This window comes from Epargyreus clarus, unplaced genomic scaffold, assembly GCF_041222505.1.
Source record: "Epargyreus clarus isolate Ecla_fem2 unplaced genomic scaffold, WU_Ecla_fem_2.2 ptg000021l, whole genome shotgun sequence".
NCBI lineage: Eukaryota > Metazoa > Arthropoda > Insecta > Lepidoptera > Hesperiidae > Epargyreus > Epargyreus clarus.
The window spans coordinates 5,350,972-5,370,366 of NW_027332228.1; the positions used below are offsets into that span (position 1 = coordinate 5,350,972).

The 19,395-nt window shown below is 37.0% G+C and overlaps 1 protein-coding gene across 2 annotated transcripts; it reads left to right on the forward strand.

Annotated features, from left to right (window-relative positions):
• The first annotated feature begins 1,446 nt into the window (after positions 1-1,446).
• On the forward strand, positions 1,447-17,444 carry RhoGAP93B (MyTH4 and RhoGAP_KIAA1688 domain-containing protein RhoGAP93B). 2 transcript variants are annotated; one of them, XM_073085037.1, is made up of 22 exons: positions 1,447-1,577; positions 1,754-1,844; positions 2,268-2,360; positions 2,452-2,592; positions 2,956-3,098; positions 4,175-4,298; positions 5,524-5,629; positions 5,974-6,083; positions 6,544-6,642; positions 7,281-7,411; positions 7,785-7,937; positions 8,276-8,421; positions 8,703-8,819; positions 8,982-9,140; positions 9,786-10,072; positions 10,780-10,959; positions 11,865-12,070; positions 13,211-13,403; positions 13,817-13,948; positions 14,163-14,403; positions 15,340-15,494; positions 16,030-17,444. In XM_073085037.1, exons 1-22 carry the CDS (start codon positions 1,564-1,566, stop codon positions 16,252-16,254), a joined length of 3,246 nt encoding a protein of 1,081 aa, XP_072941138.1. In that variant the 5' UTR covers positions 1,447-1,563; the 3' UTR covers positions 16,255-17,444. The 2 variants fall into 2 exon arrangements, with proteins under 2 accessions (XP_072941138.1, XP_072941139.1); XM_073085038.1 differs by having other exon boundaries at positions 6,556-6,642.
• Positions 17,445-19,395: the final 1,951 nt, after the last annotated feature.

A 19,395-nucleotide genomic window follows, 5' to 3' on the forward strand; every position in this document is an offset into this window, starting at 1 on the left:
GTCATAACTAAACTGGATAATATCTGGGTGTTGTTGACAATTTCACCAATTAGAGTTTTATTGTCTTTTTTAGGTAAAGTAGTTGACGAAACTACTGCATATGATTTATTGAGAGCAGGGAAATTATTTTTAATGCTTAATTTATTTACAATTTTTTCTTTATTTTCAATAATTTTCTGCTGTTTTACAGGGCAGTCTCGTGACACTGCTATGTGATTACCTTTGCAATTAATGCATAATGGATTGTCCGAGTTTGTACATTCTTTATAATAATGAGCCTGCGAACAGATTGAGCACACTACATTATGTCTACAATATTTTGTAGTATGTCCAAATGCCATACACTTATAACACTGAACTATAGGTCTAATATATGGTTCAACTCTAAGTTGACATAAGTCGAAGTTAACGTGATCTGGAAGTATGTTGCTTGCAAATGTAACAGAAATAGTAGTTAAGGGTATAAGCCCCTCGTGAGTCTTTTTCATAAAACGTCGCACAGCTAAAATGTCTTGCCTAGACGAAAGTTTATCAAACAACACTTTATTGCTTAGGTCTGTTGGTACAAATTTTATTACTCCAATAGATTCGGATGTAGATGCTGGTATAAAAGCTTTTAGTTCATTAACATTAAGAAATGAAGAATCACGAAGCAGAGCATTAGCACTTTTAGCACTATCAAAAATAACTGCATATTTCTGAGCATTCACACGTTTTAGTTCTTTAACACCTTTAATAGATCTGCTAAATATATTGTTCAAATATATTGGGCTTTTGTTGCCAAATTTTACATCGTCCTTTGTGCTTTGTATGTAAACTGGAAATATATTACCTGTAGAATTTTCTGGGTAAATCCGTACATAGTTTTGTTTTAAAAAAGGTGTGTACATTACATGGTCCTCAGTATCAGAGTTGTCAGGTAACTCTGGTAAACTTGGTGGGCATGCAACACTTTTCTTCCTTTTTGGTGGTGGCGCCTTTACAGGAGATGCCGGCGATACCTTAATGTTTTTTCTAATTTGAGTTCCGCCACTGTCGGAACTCATTTTTACTAATGAAATAGATACATATAACGTCTAAAATAACAGAAAAGTTATTATTTTTCAAGAGACTAATTAAAATTGAACTTCCCGCCTCGAAAGTTCCCGCCTTTTTCCTGACAAATCGACCATACTGACCACAGATTTTTACAAATTGTACAACAAACGCGACTCAATTTTTAATTATTTTTTTTTTTTTTTTTTTTTTTTTTTTTTTTTATTTAATCATTCGTTACATATTACAAGGAAACAGTAATAATTAGTAATTAAACAATAATTAGTATTTGAATAAAGTGATCAGTACACATACAACGCAAATTAGCATTTTATTTACAAAATGTTTGATAGTTATCTATCTTCTTTTAGTAATCTGTGTAGAGTGTAGATTTTTTTATAATCTGTGCATTGAAGTAAACACTCAACATGGATGATTTCCCGTCGCTCTCGCTCGTATTATAATTTCTTGAAATATCGTGTATAATGTATAATTAAAGCATAGGACTGTTGTTAATTTTTCGTAAAAATGTCTTCTGACAGGTAAATTAAGTTTTTAGCTTCTTACGTATTGACAGTGAATCACTTCCGAAATCGGTAGAAAGTTGCAAAATCAATAAAGTATACGGAAATCGCTAATGTCACGCCCTGAATTCATTTGTTGCTGTGCGTTAGCTTTCCTGCGGTAACTTTGTAACTTGGATAATGTTTTATTCTAGGGTGGAATGGGTGGAAATCATCGAACCGAAGACAAAGGAGCATATGTATGCTAACCTAACCACAGGCGAATGTGTTTGGGACCCACCAGAGGTAATACTTTGCGTTAAAAGCCACTGCACTGCATGGAATATGTAAATAGGGAGGCCGGCACCGGTCCCCCTTTAAGAAATAAATTAATGAATGAAAAGTTTTATGAGATTGAATTCAGAAAACTAAAACTGCTGCTAAAAGTTGCACACCGCACTTACCGTTGATCATATCGAATGTGTCTAACTATAAATGCTTATACCAAATTACTGAATAAAATAATAGTAAATGAAGAAATAATTTCTTGTCCTAAGAAAAGATTGCATAATTATATTTCACTGCATTTGAATGTGACCATTCAATGGGTAACCCTATGCTAATTTCAAGCAGCAAATGTCTGCATTGTGATGTAATATAATATAAATTATTAGCATTTACTTCTGTAGGAATGTAGATGTGAATTTTTTGGATAAATTTTTATTGCAGGGGGTTAAGGTGAAACGTACGGATTCATCACAATGGTGGGAACTATTTGACATCAACACCCATAGATTTTACTACTATAATGCTTCCACACAGGTTAGTTTCCTCTTCCTATTTTCTATGTGCATTGTATGCTAATTAACATCATTACTTGATTTGAATAACTCATATTATGCGTATGTTGCAGACCACAGTGTGGCATAGGCCAACGGACTGTGACATAATCCCATTAGCAAAGTTGCAGACATTGAAACAGAACACAGACCCTCAGAAGAGACGAGAGACTTCCACCCAAACCAACCAGGCAGCTCCTCAAGTACAGCCCTATGTAAGTCAAGTTTGCTAAAGATTTTGTACTTGAAAAATAAGTAAGGTGTTTTAGAGTATATAAGATTAAATATTCTTATGGTTGTTGTAAAAGCATTTTAAGACTTATCATATAATTCATGAAAATATAAACAATAGATCCACACTTACAGTTATAATTTATATTTGCAATAATTAGGATCCCACAATACTGGCTTGCATAAAGTGGATTCAAGTTTTGACATAATGACAAATGTTTCATCTTTTTTGTTTACTTATCTTTGGGCATTCTTCAGAAGACAACTAAGTGCCAGTGATGGGAGCAAGAGTGAGTCATGTCAGTTTAAATTGTATGTAATTGTTTAATATTTTACATTATTTTCAGGTGCCTCCATTAATAGACCCAATTAGTAGCAATGGCAACAGCACAATGGCAAGTGTCAGCAAGTTGTCCCCTGGCAATGCTAAGAGTATTACAATCACACAAACAAGTCCTGTACGAACTAGGAGATCTCATTACCATCATAGGTAAGTTAATGATGTGGTAAAGAACTATGAAGTTCGATTTTAGTTAACTGTTATAAAATATAAACATATCCTTATTTTTCCTTCATCAAAATTAGTCTTAACTATTATTTTATTTTGTGTATGTGATATTAAATATATCTTATTAATTTAAATCATGAACTTGGGTAGAACCCTACTTTCAGAAAATGACCTTAAACAAATATTGTTAGTTGTGCATTTTTTAATTAGAATTAGACAATCAAATTCTCACCGAGGATAGTTCCTTGTGTATTTGAATAGAATTGTTTTATCAATAGTGTAGATAACAATATATCATTGTCCAGGATATTATTGTTTTGGTTGTTATCTTAACAGGAATAGGCAATGCCTGCACTGTTTTTTTATCTATTATTAAGTTATGTTCATAGTTATGTGTAATTAAGGATCTAATGCTACTATTTTTATATTCATGCTTATTTTTACAGATGCATGTTTTACCATGTTGTAAATAATGTATTAAATAAATGAACCAACATGACATTACAATTAATCATAGGACAAAAGATTTATGATATCTTAAATGAAAGTGCCATGGGTTCTGTTATTGAACACAATGTTTAACTAACAACTACATTCTATTAATTTCTGCTACTTTCTTAAGTAGAAGATTTCTTAAATAGGAAATGATTAGGTTATTCAATGATGTACAATCTTTTGCTGAAATTAGAAGAAAACTGTGTGGATATTTATAAGTCTGCCAATGGGAGTAATCTATAGTATAATGTAATGGAATGTATTAAGGGTGGTACAACTCTCAGTGGTTCAACTCAGGTGACACCACCGCCACACTTATTTCTGTCTAATATCAGCAGTGTTAACATTGTTGTGTTGTTGTTTGAAGAGTGTGGTAAGGGAGACATTATTTGAGGCATTCCAGCTTAGTCCTCAGGGATAGCGTCGCATCTGTGGTCGACTAAGGGTAGGACTCTGATCTTATCTGGGGTTGGTCACAGATGTCCATTAGTGGCAGTAAGCACTTACCATCAGGTAGACTGCAAGCTTGTCTGCTACTACAATTTTTTTTTTTACTAAAACAGGAATAGCGGAGAAAGTAGGCGCGGACGGTTGAGTGAAGACGGTACAACTCCTCTATGTCGGCACACAGACTCCGGGCGTTCCTCTGATAGTAGTATAAGCAGTGCACAGCAGAGACGGAAACAGGTATAATATCTGCCTTATCATATTCTCCAATCCACTATATTAGTTCCTATATGAATAACTAACACATTTTCTGAATTTATAGTAAAATATGCTATTAAATAATACTGCAAATTAAGTAAAGCATAGCTCAGAAAATGAAAATATTATTGAAATTACATATAGGCGTATAGTCGTATAGGGATATGTAGGTAAATGTTAGCAACGATTTCTTACTTCACACTTATGAGTGTCTTTATACACACATTCTTCATTGTAATCATTATCTCCTTTATCTTTTGATAAGCATGGTTTAAGAAAACACATCCCCATTAAGATGGAAACAACACTACATTGTCTCTATTTATATCTTTAGGCATATTTATCCTCTTACTTTCAATTCTCTACAATAGTTAAATGTTTCCTAGTGTATCGGCGAACGACCTTGCCTTCGCATACCAGAGTATTAAATCTAGTTTTTAACAGTAACAATAATAATATTAGTAACAGATATAATATGTTTTTAATAGGAATTAATTACTTTAAGTGGATACACGTTTAGCATTTAATTGAGGTATGTTGATTTATTGTTGTTTGCATGTAAATATTGTTAATATCTGATGGAATAACTAAAACATACTAGAGAATTTTAAGGCGTAACGATATGAGGCTTCCTTATATGTATTACTACCGCTTGATTAATTGTAACACACATAGTACCTACATATGAGTATGTTATGCAAAGTTGAACAGAGTAATGAATGCTAAAATACATCTAATCACCTTTAACTTTTACCACAAGTGTATAAATAAAGGCACATCTGTCCTACATCAAGTTTTGTACATAATAATATTTACAAAAAGAGTTACCTACATTTATTCTCATAAACACTAACAATGTTTTTAAATGTTGCTTTCTTAGATTGCAAAATGTAAAATAAGTGTGCAATTGAATTTGGTTAACACGCGATAGTGGTTACAGACATTGTTCGATTAGAATTATATTTGAGCATAGTTCTGAGAAGGGTCAAATCTGTCGTAGGTCACATGACTGTATTTGGTGGCTTAAAATTGGTATAGTTTAATGTAGTATGGTACTTTAGTGCCAGTATCCTATATTTTTACTCATATGGGTCAAACCTCTACACACGTAAAGTATAGTATATGTATGTATTTAATATTTATGGCATTAATAATATTAAGCTGAATATTTTTATGATATGATATGCAATGTATTATTGTGGTACAGGAGTTAAGCGCAGCGGCTTGTAACGTTCCGATTTGCACGCCTCAACTGCGTAAGCGGAGCAGTGCGGCCCAACCTCACGAAGGTGAGAAGTGGTCGCCACATTCAGGTATTTCAATTCCTTTATTATGTTTTTCATAATTATTATTATATTTTGTAATCATGGTATTGTGTACATTATTATTTAAATACCCAATTATTTAGCCCGCTAGAGATCGAAGGAATTTTGCAGAATTTACAGGCAACTTTCGCTATCCAGTGAGGCACTTTGAGAAGATGAAAATTATTATAAATTAACGTAAAATGTATTATATAGTTTTAATTAACATTTTTCAATTGGAAAAAAATATTTTCATTACATTTAATTTCAATGTTGCATTGTTCATTGTTTGTAATCGGAATTAAGTTGTGTCAATATCGTGTACACAATCTGACGCTGTTAATCTTTTAAAGGTCTAAATCGGAGTGGCAGTTTTATTTCGCCACGAAAGGACGCATCTGATGATTCCATGCATGAGAAATACTTCAAATCTGTTGAAAGTACGCCTTTGACGAGACGTAAGGTAAATCATAATTAAGATTTTTTTAATATTGTAATTTAATTTGAAATATAAAGTAGAGTCAGGCTTTTTACTCTACTGCAAAGAGTTATGTTTTTCGAGTGTATCTATGTACCTATGTACGACTTAGTACGCACGATATGCAGCTCAAACGACTTGACGGATTTTAACATCATCAGGCATCACTAGGAACTTCTAAATTGGATATTGACATAGGCTATATATACATTAAAGATTTTTTTTTGTTTTTATTGTAATACTTTAGGTAACTATAAAAGTAAAATTAGCGTAAATTTCTAAAGGATTTGAAGCCATTATACGTTCATAGACATGTATTATCTATTTGTCCTAATATGATAATTTGGTGCCTAATCCTAAAATAATACTTGTTTGTTTATAATGCATGTTTTATAGTGTTTACCTTTTTGGTTTTTGTTTCATAGTATAATAAATTTTCTAACAGTTAAAACAACAGTCGGCAGGAGGTTCGTCATGCGAATCTGCTTCTCCACAAAGTCCAGGGAGTCCATTGCAGAAGCCTCAGCCTACGCCTTTCTTGCAGGTTTGTAACATAAGCATAAACTTATAAAACTGTGGTGCAATTTCACCACATCTATTTCTGTCGTGTGTGGGTTTGAAGATAGCTTGATAGTTAAGCGCTGCTGTGTTCTGGTTTGAAGGGTGTGGTAAGGGAGAAATACTTTTCCGAGGCGTTCCAGCTTAGCCTTTGAGGAGTAGCGGCACATCTGTGGCAGACCTCAGGTAGGAATATCTAATCCTATCTGGCGTTGATTACAGATGTCCAAGGGTAGCAGAAGCCATTTACCATCAGGTGGATTGCATGCTCATCTGCTACTCCAATATTTTATTTAAAAAAAAATAGTGTCTTGAAGGCCTATTTGAAAATATTGTATATCATGATACTAACGCTCAACGATATTTAACATAGTATTATTATGTGATTTGTAAATATAATAGTACTAGCTGACCTGGCAAATGTTGTGTTGTCATATAAATAAAAAAATGTTAAGAGTGAACAAACCTTATCACTTAGGGGTATGAAAAGTAGATAGTAGCCGATTCGTAGACCTACTGAATATGCACATAAAATAGGTGAAAATCAGTAAAGCCGTTTCGGAGGAGGACGGTAACTAACATTGTGACACGAGAATTTTATATAATAAGTAGTGTGTGTCGCAGACGACGGCGGCGCGGCCGTCGCTGGTGTCGTCGATCTCGCTGGCGACGGAGGCGGCGGGCGCGCGCGTGCTGCACAGCCTCGAGCGTCCGCACCAGCTGTCGCGCCACTCGCGCGAGAGATACTCCGACAGGTCACGTTGTTATTTATAGCTCCTGAGACTATATATATACTGACAGGCTCTAGCGGCTTTAGGGTGGGGGGGCGGAAGCGGCTGCCCCGGGCCTCCGATTCTGCGGGGCCTCCAAAGTCTATGAAATGTGTAATTTATGCCCCCTCTAAACGTTTGGTTATTTCTGGGATAGTAATGTTTGGATGTTATGAACGTATCGAATAAGTACCCAGTTAACGGATGATTATTATTTGTTTACTTGTTCTGTCTTTAAATTATGGAATCCAAGTCCAAAAATCAATATTACAGATCACTTGACTTACTTGACTTTAATTTAAAGATTGAATTTCGCATCAGTGACTGCCAGGTTAAAACTCTCTGATTATATTTACAGGCATTTAGATAAGGATCGTTTAGCTGAACTGGATCGCATCGAGCGGTATCCGGAAAAGCAGGCGGTTTATAGCGTGGACAAACCGTTCCGCCAGACCAGCCTCGATCTACGTCACAATGCCTCCAGCTGGCATCAGCCCAGGGAATTTACCAGGTATTTACATAGATAAGTATAGATATCTTACCGCCTTGTAATTGAAGGAAGCCGTTAAATGGCTTAAACGGCTGATAATTCTGTCAGCCATTTAATGGCTGTCATGGTGTAATTTACGCAGAATAATGCCGACATGCGCAGTTCAGTGGTGCAAAAACACGTAATCAAAGCAAAGTGCGAAGAAATATCGTTTCATTCGTAAATGATCTACAAACTATTTTTTTTTTCATATTTTTCAAACACGAAAATAGATGACAGTGACAATTTTAATTGTCTTTACTAATCTATGGGTATTTACAGCAGGTTTTATTAACATTTGTCATCTTGCCTATTCCCAGAAGGCAGCAAGCGGAGCCGGAGCGTTACACGTCGAGCAAGACGTCGGTGTCGTCGGGCAGCAGCAAGCACCGCACGCCGCCGCACGAGCCGCACCACAACTTCATGAGGCTCTCCTCCGCCAACGAACAGGACAATATTGCAGCTGGTACATGCTACATTTTTTAGTTATTCATTACGCTGTACACATGAATTAATGTTATTATCATTTATTTATATCGCATGTGAAACTTTGCCGTGGCCATGGACCGTGCGACTGTGTCAAAATAAGGGTTTAAAAAACAAGTTATCGTTAATATCTGTCACATAATAAAAGTCACTCAGCTTGAAGTAATTGAGAAGGAGAATACTTATTTATTTTTCATGCTATTCCTACTTGGTTTTTTATTTAGCTACTGCGTATAATAAATTGTGTGTATTTTTTTTCAGTTAACTATAAAATGAAGTGTGTGAACTTAGAACCACCACTAACAGAGCCCAATGTGCAAAAACACAATCAACGACTGGAAAGGACTTCTACACCTAGGGATAGAACGAAATCACGTCGTAAGTATTTTAACGTTGAATATTTATTTGTCTTATTCAGGTGTATAAAAATAGGTGTATAATAACTTCATTAAGTTAATAAGTTTGGGTCGCAATGTAACGTGGTAACAATCATGTGGACAAAAATTTCTAGTAATTTTAAAACGTGTGATGGTGTTTCAGGGCACCGTCGCGCGGCGGAGGCGGAGGAGCCGGAGGGCGAGGACGAGGACGAGGAGGGCGGCGGCTCCCCGCTCTACTGCAACTGGGACCTGCGCGGCATGCAGCACCTGCTGCCGCTGCAGGACTACATCATACAGCAGGCCAAGCTCTCCAGCAAGGGTATTTCTTTAATCAATTTGTATATGAGTGTATGAATTTCAGGTCGCTAGTTAATATCCGAATTATAATTTTGATTCATGTGCGCTAGTGGTAATATTGTAGGTGTAAAATTTTTTTTTCTTATTTATTATTCATGTATATAAATACCGATGAATGGTGCCGTTACTTCCCTTGGCGACCGGTCGTCCTTGATGCAGCACACACACACTCGCGTCTTCCGAAACGGTTCTACAAGGGCCTCCGTAATAAATATGTATATTTGTAACTCGTCCCGTGACGAACTCTGTGTAATGACTGTATGTATTTTTGTATGTTGTGACAAAAACGTCAACATTTCAAATTAACTCTTTATTTATTACCAGTATTTCAGCCAGTACGAAATACTGAACAATGAGCATATTGATTCAATCTTTTCATTCATCTGTTCGTTCTTTTTTTATTTCACTGCCGAATATAAATCTTACGTGGCGACAGTCCAATTAGCTCTTGTTGCCTTTCGGAATCCAAAGGTTTCCTTATTCATGACCCATATTCTTACTGCTTAGTTTTTATAGTCTAGTACATAATTAGTTTATGTTATTTAATATATGATCAATACATGTCTCTTTTTTATGTTTCATATAATTTTTTCATATATATCTGTAGGTCGCGGGCGGTACGGCGGCGGTTCATCGGACAACGAGTCCGGTTCATCCCGTTCGCACTCCCGTTCCGGTTCGGAGTCGCGCTCGCTGTCCGGCCACGAGCCGGACAACGAGTCGTCCGACGGCGGCGCGAGGACGCCCGACGACGATGACGGCTCCGGAGTGTACCTACCGCACTCGTACGCGCATCGACCGCCCGACGCGGAGTACATGAACCACGGCGTGTCGTACTATAACACGTTCGTTGGCTTCGATCGGGATCGGCAGCCGTCGCCCGGTATTCATAGGGTAAGGTCACTTTGATAATGTTACCTTTAGACAGAAAAGAAATTGTTATTTGCATCTGCCATTAAGAGTGTGAAGAACAATTAATACGGCTTGAATGTGCACATATGCATGTATGTTTCACTTGCAGAATGTTTTGTTAATATCGTTATTAATTTTGATACACTGTAATTGTTTTTGTATTAGTGTACTAACTTGTTCTCATCAAATCAAATCGAACCAAGTTTATTTATGAAATGTTTAATATAAAATATTTTAACAATATACTATGCATTTTGCCATCATTGATATACAAATTATTGAGGTAAATTCAAAATTATCTCATTACAAAATATCAAACAGAGTTATCATAATTTACGACAGTGAATAATTAATATTAATATAATATATAATTTTTAGTAAAAATGATTCGTTTTATTAATAATTATAAATGTTTTAAGTGTCATAGGTGTAGGATTTTTTTTCTATGCGTAGCAGTGAGATGCCATGCCAATGCCATGCTATAATTCGTCGGCACAAGCCAGATGCACTATCAGGGGGTCGCCGTAGTTGGATACGTCTTGGAAGTAATCATCAAACTATATAAAGTGCAACAATTAGGGCTAAACACGTAACGTTCTACAGACGTCAATGCGTAACATAGACGTTAAAACGTAACGTTCCACAGACGTCAATGCGTAACATAGACGTTAATAAGTATCGTTCCCCAGACGTCATCGCTGGGCGGCGGCGGCTGTGCGGGCGGCGCGGCGGGCGCGGCGGGCGACGCGGCGCTGTACAGCCCGGTGCGCGCGCACGCGCCGCACCTGCCGCACCCGCCGCCCGAGCAGGACATCGAGATATTCGCCAAGGACAACCTCAACTTCAACAAGGGCATCTTCAGGAGAAAGGTGCGCGCGCTTGCGATATTGTACATGTCGTTTTTATTATGGCTGTCATAGCCTAGTTAAGTTAAGAGACTCGACCTCTTGATCGATGGGTTCGAGGTTCAAATCCTGGGCACACACTTCTGATTTTCCGAAATTATGTGCGTATTAGAAATTAATTATCACTTGTTAAAACGGTGAACGTTAAACATCGCGAGGAAACCTGCACACCTGAGAGATTTATAAAAAAAAATCTCATAGGTATGTGAAGTCTACCAATACGCACTTGTTCGCGCGGTGGACTATGGCCTAATTCTTTTCATTCTGAGAGGAGACCCGTGCCCAGCAGTGGGACGATAATGGGTTGATGATGTTTTTTATTATTACAGTATAGGATTAGCAAACGAGCATGCAGTAATCCTGATAGTACGTCGCTACTGTCGGTCATGGCCATCTGTAATCAACTCATTCCTATCTGAAGTCGGCCGCAAATGAGTTACTACTCCTGAGGATTAAGTTGGAATACCTTGGAAAATTATCTCTCCTTTATCACCGTCGTAATGTTTTGGCAGGATCTCTTTTTATCCGACTCCCAAGGAAGGGATATGTTTTTCGCGCGTATTTGCACTATGGGGATAATGTCTATATCCTGTGGAAGGTCTACGGCAAACTCTCTATACTGCTCTTATTCTGATTTTTAGAGGCAGATGCAGGTTTATAATTCTGCTAAGTAATATAATAAGATCTTAAATTTTTTAATGCTGTCTATTAGTTTGATAACATGATTTGGTTATTCGGAAGCTCAGTATTGCTCAAGCATAAACGAATGTGGTATTCATGCCGTCAAAATCAATCTATGGAGAATTCTATCATCTTTAAAATCTATCTACTAGGGTATAAAACAACTGACACAACATGTTTATTTGAAGGCCTCAGTCCGCGACATGTTGTCGTGGACGTCGTCGTCGATCAGTGCGCCTATGGTGGGCGCGGACTGGGACAAGGCGCACAAAAAGGCCGCCATTGATCTGTTCCGGCTGGTGCAGATCTATATGGGCGACCGCAAAGCCCGCCCCGGCATGACGCTTAACTCCGTAGCGCAGGACATCTTGCACGCCACCTTCACGAATGAGAAGTGAGTTTTGATTAGCATTCTAAAAGACAAATGTACACACACGCACGCACGCACGCACGCACGCGCGCGCAGACACGCACACACACACACACACACACACACACACACACACACACACACACACACAACACACACACACACACACACACACACACACACAAACAACACACACAAAAAAGTACACCTGCCTCTTGAATGCAAATATTTGCATCTTGCCTCTTGTGGCAGGTGGGTAAAATAATTCTGTTATCTTTTAACACTTGTCATACAGGATGGGTGTCAATGTGCAATCGTCTTTTAGAGATTGTTGTGCAAATTCATGTAAACAAAGTCGTTTCAAATTATAATAAGTAATCAAACATGTAAAGCAAGATACACTTTATGCGTTATATTAGTCAAATATATCGTATGTAAAAACATGTTTATGATTGTTAGTAGTCTTCTTATGTGATAATGTCAGTCAGTGTGAACGCTAAACAAATGGGAATGTTGAGCTGATGCTGTCAGTTATCACTACTTTTTGGTCATAATTGGAATTGTTTTTCTTATTACATGCACTTTACAGATCTAATCAATACAAGTCTTATAGTCTTTTTCCATATCTTACTATAATATCTTTTTATATAAATAAATTTTAATATGATGTTGGCTTTATATTGTTACAGCATTTTTTATTTATAATATAGTAGTAGCAAACGAGCACGCTGTCCACCTGATGGTAAGTGGCTACTGTTGCCCATGAAGATCTGTAATCAACCCCAGGTATGATTCGATATTCCTACCTGAGGTCGGCCACAGATGCGCCGCTCCTCCTGAGGACTAAGCTGGAACGCCTCATAAAAGTATGTCTCCCTTACCACATCCTACAAGCCAGAACACAGCAGCGTTTAACACTGCTGTTATGTGGCAGAAATAGGTGTGGTGAAGGTGCCGCCGAACCACAAAGGGTTCTACCACCTAAATATATTGCATGTATTGTTCATTGTTGGAAATGAAATTGTTTTTTCTTTTCTTTTGTTGTGCATACAAGGAATGTTAGGTTGCAGACTCCAAGACGAGTTACACGTGCAGCTGTGCCGGCAAACGGCGGCGTTTTTCTCTTTGTTTTGTTGAATTATACATGGTTACGTTTGTTCGCAGACTCCGTGACGAGTTGTACGTGCAGCTGTGCCGGCAGACGACGGAGAACCCGCTGCGGGACTCGCTGCTGCGCGGCTGGGAGCTGCTGGCCGTGTGCCTCGCCTTCGTGCCGCCCTCGCCCGCCTTCCAGCCCGCGCTCACCAACTACGTCAACCGCCACCGGGACCCCGCCTTCGCCGATTGCTTCCCTGAGGTTGTTTTATGGTGACATTTTGTTAAGCCCGCTCTACATTCTCGCGAGAACGCGTGAAGAGCACGAGAAACGAGAATGTGGAGCCGATACGAATGGGCGAGATTCTCGCGTGAATGTGGAGCGGGCTTTAGACTAGCTGGTGATATGAGAGTCGTATCTTAGTGTCGAAATACCTCGATAACTCTCAGGACTAAATTAGGACGCTTTACTTACATGAAGTCAAACATGTGCAGCTTTGCTTTTATATCTTGTACGGGATATGAGAAATTCAACTAAAGTTGGGTGTAGAGTATTTTCTGTATGGTACTGCTTAACTTTGATGAATAAAGTATATGCTACCTAGACTAAGTAGTGCTAGTAGAATATGTGGATGTGATAAATATTCCGTTTGTAATGTTCGCTTTTGTTCGTAGGTTGGTAAATGGCCGATTCACGTCCAAGTGTCGCATTACGCGAGTGTGGCTTGCAAGAGGCTAGAGAGGATAGGTTTCGGCGGCAAGAGACAGCCACGGAAACCTAGCACCGAGGATATCGACCAGGCTAGAGTAAGTAGTCCAAATATCTTATTATAAATTAATTTTTAAATAGTTTGTTTTCAATAAATATTTAGTTATCCATTAATTTTACAAATAATAGACTTGAGGATTCCGTGTCATTTTGTTATTTATGTGTAATTTTTGTTAAAATAAACGTTTTATTAAGAACATCAAAGTAGCTGTTTTACAGTACGTGTAATACAATTTTTCTATCTCCTACCAGATCCAAATCTTCCGTCAGTCCATGTTCGGAAACACACTATCAGAAGTGATGACTCTCCAAAAAGAGAGATTCCCGAACAGACAGTTGCCGTGGGTGCAAGTGGCGTTGTCGCAACAAGTGCTAGCTTTAAACGGCAGGGAAACCGAAGGCATATTCCGAGTGTCCGCCGATGTCGACGAAGTGAATGCTTTGAAAGCGAAGATTGATAATTGGGAATTGCCTGACGCTTCCACGTTGACGGGTGAGTTATATAGAAAGTGTACCAAATCGAAGGATTTCCTTTAGTTTATGAAGTGGAAAACGAAATGATTGAATCGAAATTTATTAATTTCATTTCAATTTTCACTTACATTCATTTAAAATGTCAAATGAATTAATTTAGGTATTCATAAGATTTATCTAAGGATGAGATATTTTTTACTGAAATAAATTAGCAATGGGACATATAGGCCTCTATTGACAAAGTTCGCCAATACATATTTGTGTTTGTAGCAGAGCATATTCGTAACTTTCTTGTTTCTTGTACATTTATACGAATAATTTATGTTAATTGTATGATGTTTTCTACAATTTCATACTAACTACTACCTACCACTATGTCTAATGTATCATAATGAAGACGTTAACGAATTTGTGCGTGTCAGACACAGATAAGTATAGATATATCACCGCCTTGTAATTGAAGGAAGCCATTAAATGGCTGACATTTGTCACGGCGGAACAATGCCGACATGTGCAGTTAAGTGGTGCAAAAACACGAAATCGAAGGAAAAGTGCGGCGATATATTGTTTCATTCGCAAATGCTCTAAAAACTACTTTTTTTTTTAATATTTTTCTAACGCAAAAATGGATGACTGATGACATGATCTATTTTGCATAATGAATGGATAGTTATGCAAAATAGATTCAACCACAAAAACTAGTTTTTGAGAAAATAGGTCTTTCAGTAAAAGTAAAATGCTTAATTTATGATTGATATTACTGATATCTGTATATTTCAAAAGAAAAAATGTACCGTGCAGCTTGAATATTTTTTTCACATACGAAAGTGGATGGTAGTAACTAAAAAAACGGTTTTTGTTGGTTGGATCCATTTGGCATAACCACGTCCAATTGTCAAAACTGGTAACACGTTCTCGTTAGAAGTGAGTAATGTTAACTAATGTGTGGTGTCAGACGCGCACGCGCCGGCGAGCCTGCTGAAGCTGTGGTACCGCGAGCTGTACGAGCCGCTGATCCCGGACGCGCTGTACGGCGCCTGCGTGGCGGCGGGCGGCGACTTCGCGGCCGCCGCGCGCGCGCTTCAGCGCCTGCCCGCCATCAACCGACTGGTAACTGTGCCTTTTTTTTTTCGAAACATTCAAAAGGTGCCCGGTGCCGTGGGAGCGACAGAGAGTTATGTGGGATTCTTACCGCACTCAAAACCCCCCCCCGGTGGCCGTCCTCGGCGTTGCGTAGAGGGCTCCAGGATCTCCGGAGGAACGCAGAGACCTCTTAGCGCGTAGGCCCGTCCGGCTCCGCCTAGGTAAGTATGCCGCTCGCCACACCGTCTGGTGTACACGACGGTACGCGACCACACATACCTTTGACAATATTTTTGATCTTTCCAGTTTGACTCTTATAATTTAATTCTTATCCAATGTTGAAATAATACACGTGTGTTTTTAACATCATAAGTTCTTTTAACTGTTTCGCTATTTCTTATAGTTTCGGATGTAGTCAATGTCCTTGTATAAAATTTTGGCGTTCGTTATACTTTGAGGAAAACAAATTTTCCAGACTAGTATTAAAAGTGATTTCTTATTATATAAAAGAGAATTATAAATATATTAGTTGTTAATTATATTTTAAATTAATTTGTTCCAGGTACTCACATACTTGATTAGTTTCTTACAACAATTCACCGCTCCCGAAGTGGTGAGTCAAACAAAAATGGACTCTGCGAACCTTGCGATGGTTTTCGCCCCCAACTGCCTCCGCTGCACCTCTCAGGACCCCCGAATTATTTTAGAAAACGCACGTAAAGAAATGACCTTCCTCAAAACACTCATCACGAACCTAGATACATCTCATGTACAAGATCTTCTGTGACCAATGAATCTCAGCTATTGCAATAATAACATCGTTAGAGGCGTTTATCTTTAACGATACGTGAAACTTTAATGTACTGTATCTTAATAAATTAGTCAAATTATTATTAGTAACAAGCTAGCCTTTCGAACGTCGGCGGTGGACGTTGTCGCGTTATATTTGGCGCGTACTCGAGTGTACGCCATTTTTCTACGGTTATTGTTTTAACTGTCTAGTCTACGTGGTTTCTGTTTCGAGTTCTCCGCAGGTCGATCAGTTTACCTTGCGAATATCGTATACACGTAAGCGCAGCTACACACGATTATATGATTCTTGTATATTTTTTGTATTTTTGTACGCTATGTCATAATTTTATTTGGTTTGTCCAAAGATATTTAAATGAGATGTGATTTTAATTATATTTAGACTTGAGCTTTACAAAAGTGTATGTGCAATGTGTTTATCGCGGAGTTGAATTGTTATGGGGACGATTGCGTGTTTGTTATTATTAGTTACTATTGTATTGTACGAGCAGAGTACGACGGGATCATTTAAATAAGGAAATTTATTTTTTATCTTCTACACAATATTGTACGATTACGTAAATTGCGTATATACGTGCGCACGCGAGCGGGTTAAACTTATCAACGTAATGGCTCGTAGTTGACGGCGGCTAACTATTTTCGATAAAAGGAACACATCTCAATTATTAGTGTAGTTTTATTAAGATATTTGTTTTGGTAAACGCTTTTTAGTATTGTCCCAGTGTTAGGGTTTTACTCGATCGAATTCAATACTTACTTGTACTGTAAAACTTTTTTTAATGCTATTATGTATTACTGTAATTTCATATTATTTAGGTATCCTAGCAACCTTGTGAGCCTGCATTTTGTCTAAGCTATATATCATAGCATCACAGCTTGGTGCATATTGACTGTTATTCGATCATAATCTCTGACACCACCTATTCAATCGGACATTTTACTAGAGATAGTAAAAAGTGGGGTTTTCTAAGCGACAGTTTTCACAAGTTGATTACGTGGAAGTTAAGTCAGTAATTGACATGAAAGGATGTTAAGCTTTAATTTTCTTGATTCAGATCTCATTGTTTGGTTGTTCAGAGTAATACAGACCATGTAAGAAAAATTGGTACCATTAATCAAAATAACATCAGTCTGTAGTACTTATTTGAGTAAACACAAATGAGGCAACTCGCATTTCTTTTATTGGGCAGTCATTTCTTTTTTGAGTTGAAAAACTTTATGTATAATTGTGTTAATTTATTTTTTCGGAAGTTTGCAAAAGGTTTCCTATAAATGCCTTTAAAGTAGCAACAATTATTTCGATGAAATATCAAAGGAAAAACATTAATATCCCGTTTGTGTAATATTACTAAAGGATTACATTAAAATACTGTTACTTGCATGTTTTTTGCTGCTTTTATTAAAGATAAATAAATAATTACTCATGCGCTGTTTGTGTTCAGTCATAATATATTACAATAAGAAGCATTTTTAATAAGTTACATTGGTTTATACCTGTGGTTTATACTCATTATATTATTATAATACGACTTATTGACAATAGAATTAAATTGAGATCTCAATTTCATTATTATTCCCGATGAATCGAATAATTCTTACGTGTCGAATAACAGCTATCATTTGCACATTACATCTTAAAAATCTGAGTCTCTAAGTAGAAAAAGCAATACTACGATTATTACTATCGATTGTTTGTCTATGCTAAATTTACTAGATTATTAGGTAATCGTTTCATAGGACATTAACAATTCAATATAATAGAAAACGAAAAGTGGACTACTGAAGTTACTATTATAGAATAGTATAAATAAATAATACATATTTATACATTAGACACGCTTAATTAAAGATAATATAATATATACATAGGTAAAGTGTAATTATTCGAGATTCCTATTGGCACTGTCACGATAATAGTATATTGCTATTTTTTATTATAAAAACGTTATCAACGAGTAATAATAATTGATAGGTCGGTAAATAAATTATTGTTAGATAAATAGCCTTCGGTAGATACCGTATGACAATGATTATATTGTATAACAAATGAAATGTATTCGATATAAAATATTTTAATAGAGTTACAAGGGTTCAATAATGCACTGGAAATATAATAATATAATATAGATATACTATTACAGAGTGTACTATACGCTGCGCATTCTTCTCATATCAGTTGTAGTAGTATATATTGTCTTGTTCAAGGAAATTTAACAATTAATTTTTAATATCAGAACTGACTGCAACGGTGAAACCACAGAACAATATTTACGTATAGATTTCATTGTCGCTTGGTGCGCTTTACGTTAATGTGTGTCATTTATTTGGTATGCTTTGCAAAGTATGTTGTTATCGACCTTAATTTTACACTTAATGTTACTTCAATGCAAAGATGCTATAATAAATAAATAATGTCCGCCTAATATGTCACAAAGCAGCCGCGACACTTCAGTGGAACCGGTTCTATGTACACCTACTATTGATTTATGTAAAAATACTCACAATACCTGTAGATCAGTCAAAAATGTTACGTAGACATTTTCGGGTACGGGTTGGTTATGAATTGGGACTTCCTAAGTTAATGGATCGGATTTGAATCCAACGTTTTTTTACTTTGACATATTGTAAGTCATCGTCATCCATCAGCCCTTAAAGTCGGCTCGAAATAAGCTTTTGCTATAGTCACAGTGCTTGATTTTGCGTATTGGTAATTGTAGTACCTATGAATATCGCGGCAAGACATTTGCCATTCTATTCCCTTCCTACGATCTACGAGAGAAAAGTTTTATCACTCCGAGGTCAGTAGATATTCCAACAACCAGGGAGATATTTTGAATATGATCGTTTCTTAATCTGCACCTTGATTAACGATAGGCAAAATAAGAGGTTTATATCTTATTCATTATCAGTATTTGCATCACACGCCACGTATCATGGATAAGACGGGAATTCACCATAACTTAGTGCATTTAAAAGAAATATCTTTTGCCTTAGACTGTGTACAAAGTTTAATTTTTATAATGGTGTAGTTGTACATACAGTATTGTTAGTTAAATTGTCCGTAAGCGAGGCTGTATTTTTCTTTCATCAACTATTCCACGAGTACATTCCGCCTTGT

Excerpts from the sequence above, each read along its gene's own strand:
- RhoGAP93B (XM_073085037.1), top strand. Across the intron at positions 4,299-5,523 it reads CACAGCAGAGACGGAAACAG|GAGTTAAGCGCAGCGGCTTG; the intron begins GTATAATATCTG and ends ATTGTGGTACAG. Across the intron at positions 7,938-8,275 it reads CAGCCCAGGGAATTTACCAG|AAGGCAGCAAGCGGAGCCGG; the intron begins GTATTTACATAG and ends GCCTATTCCCAG.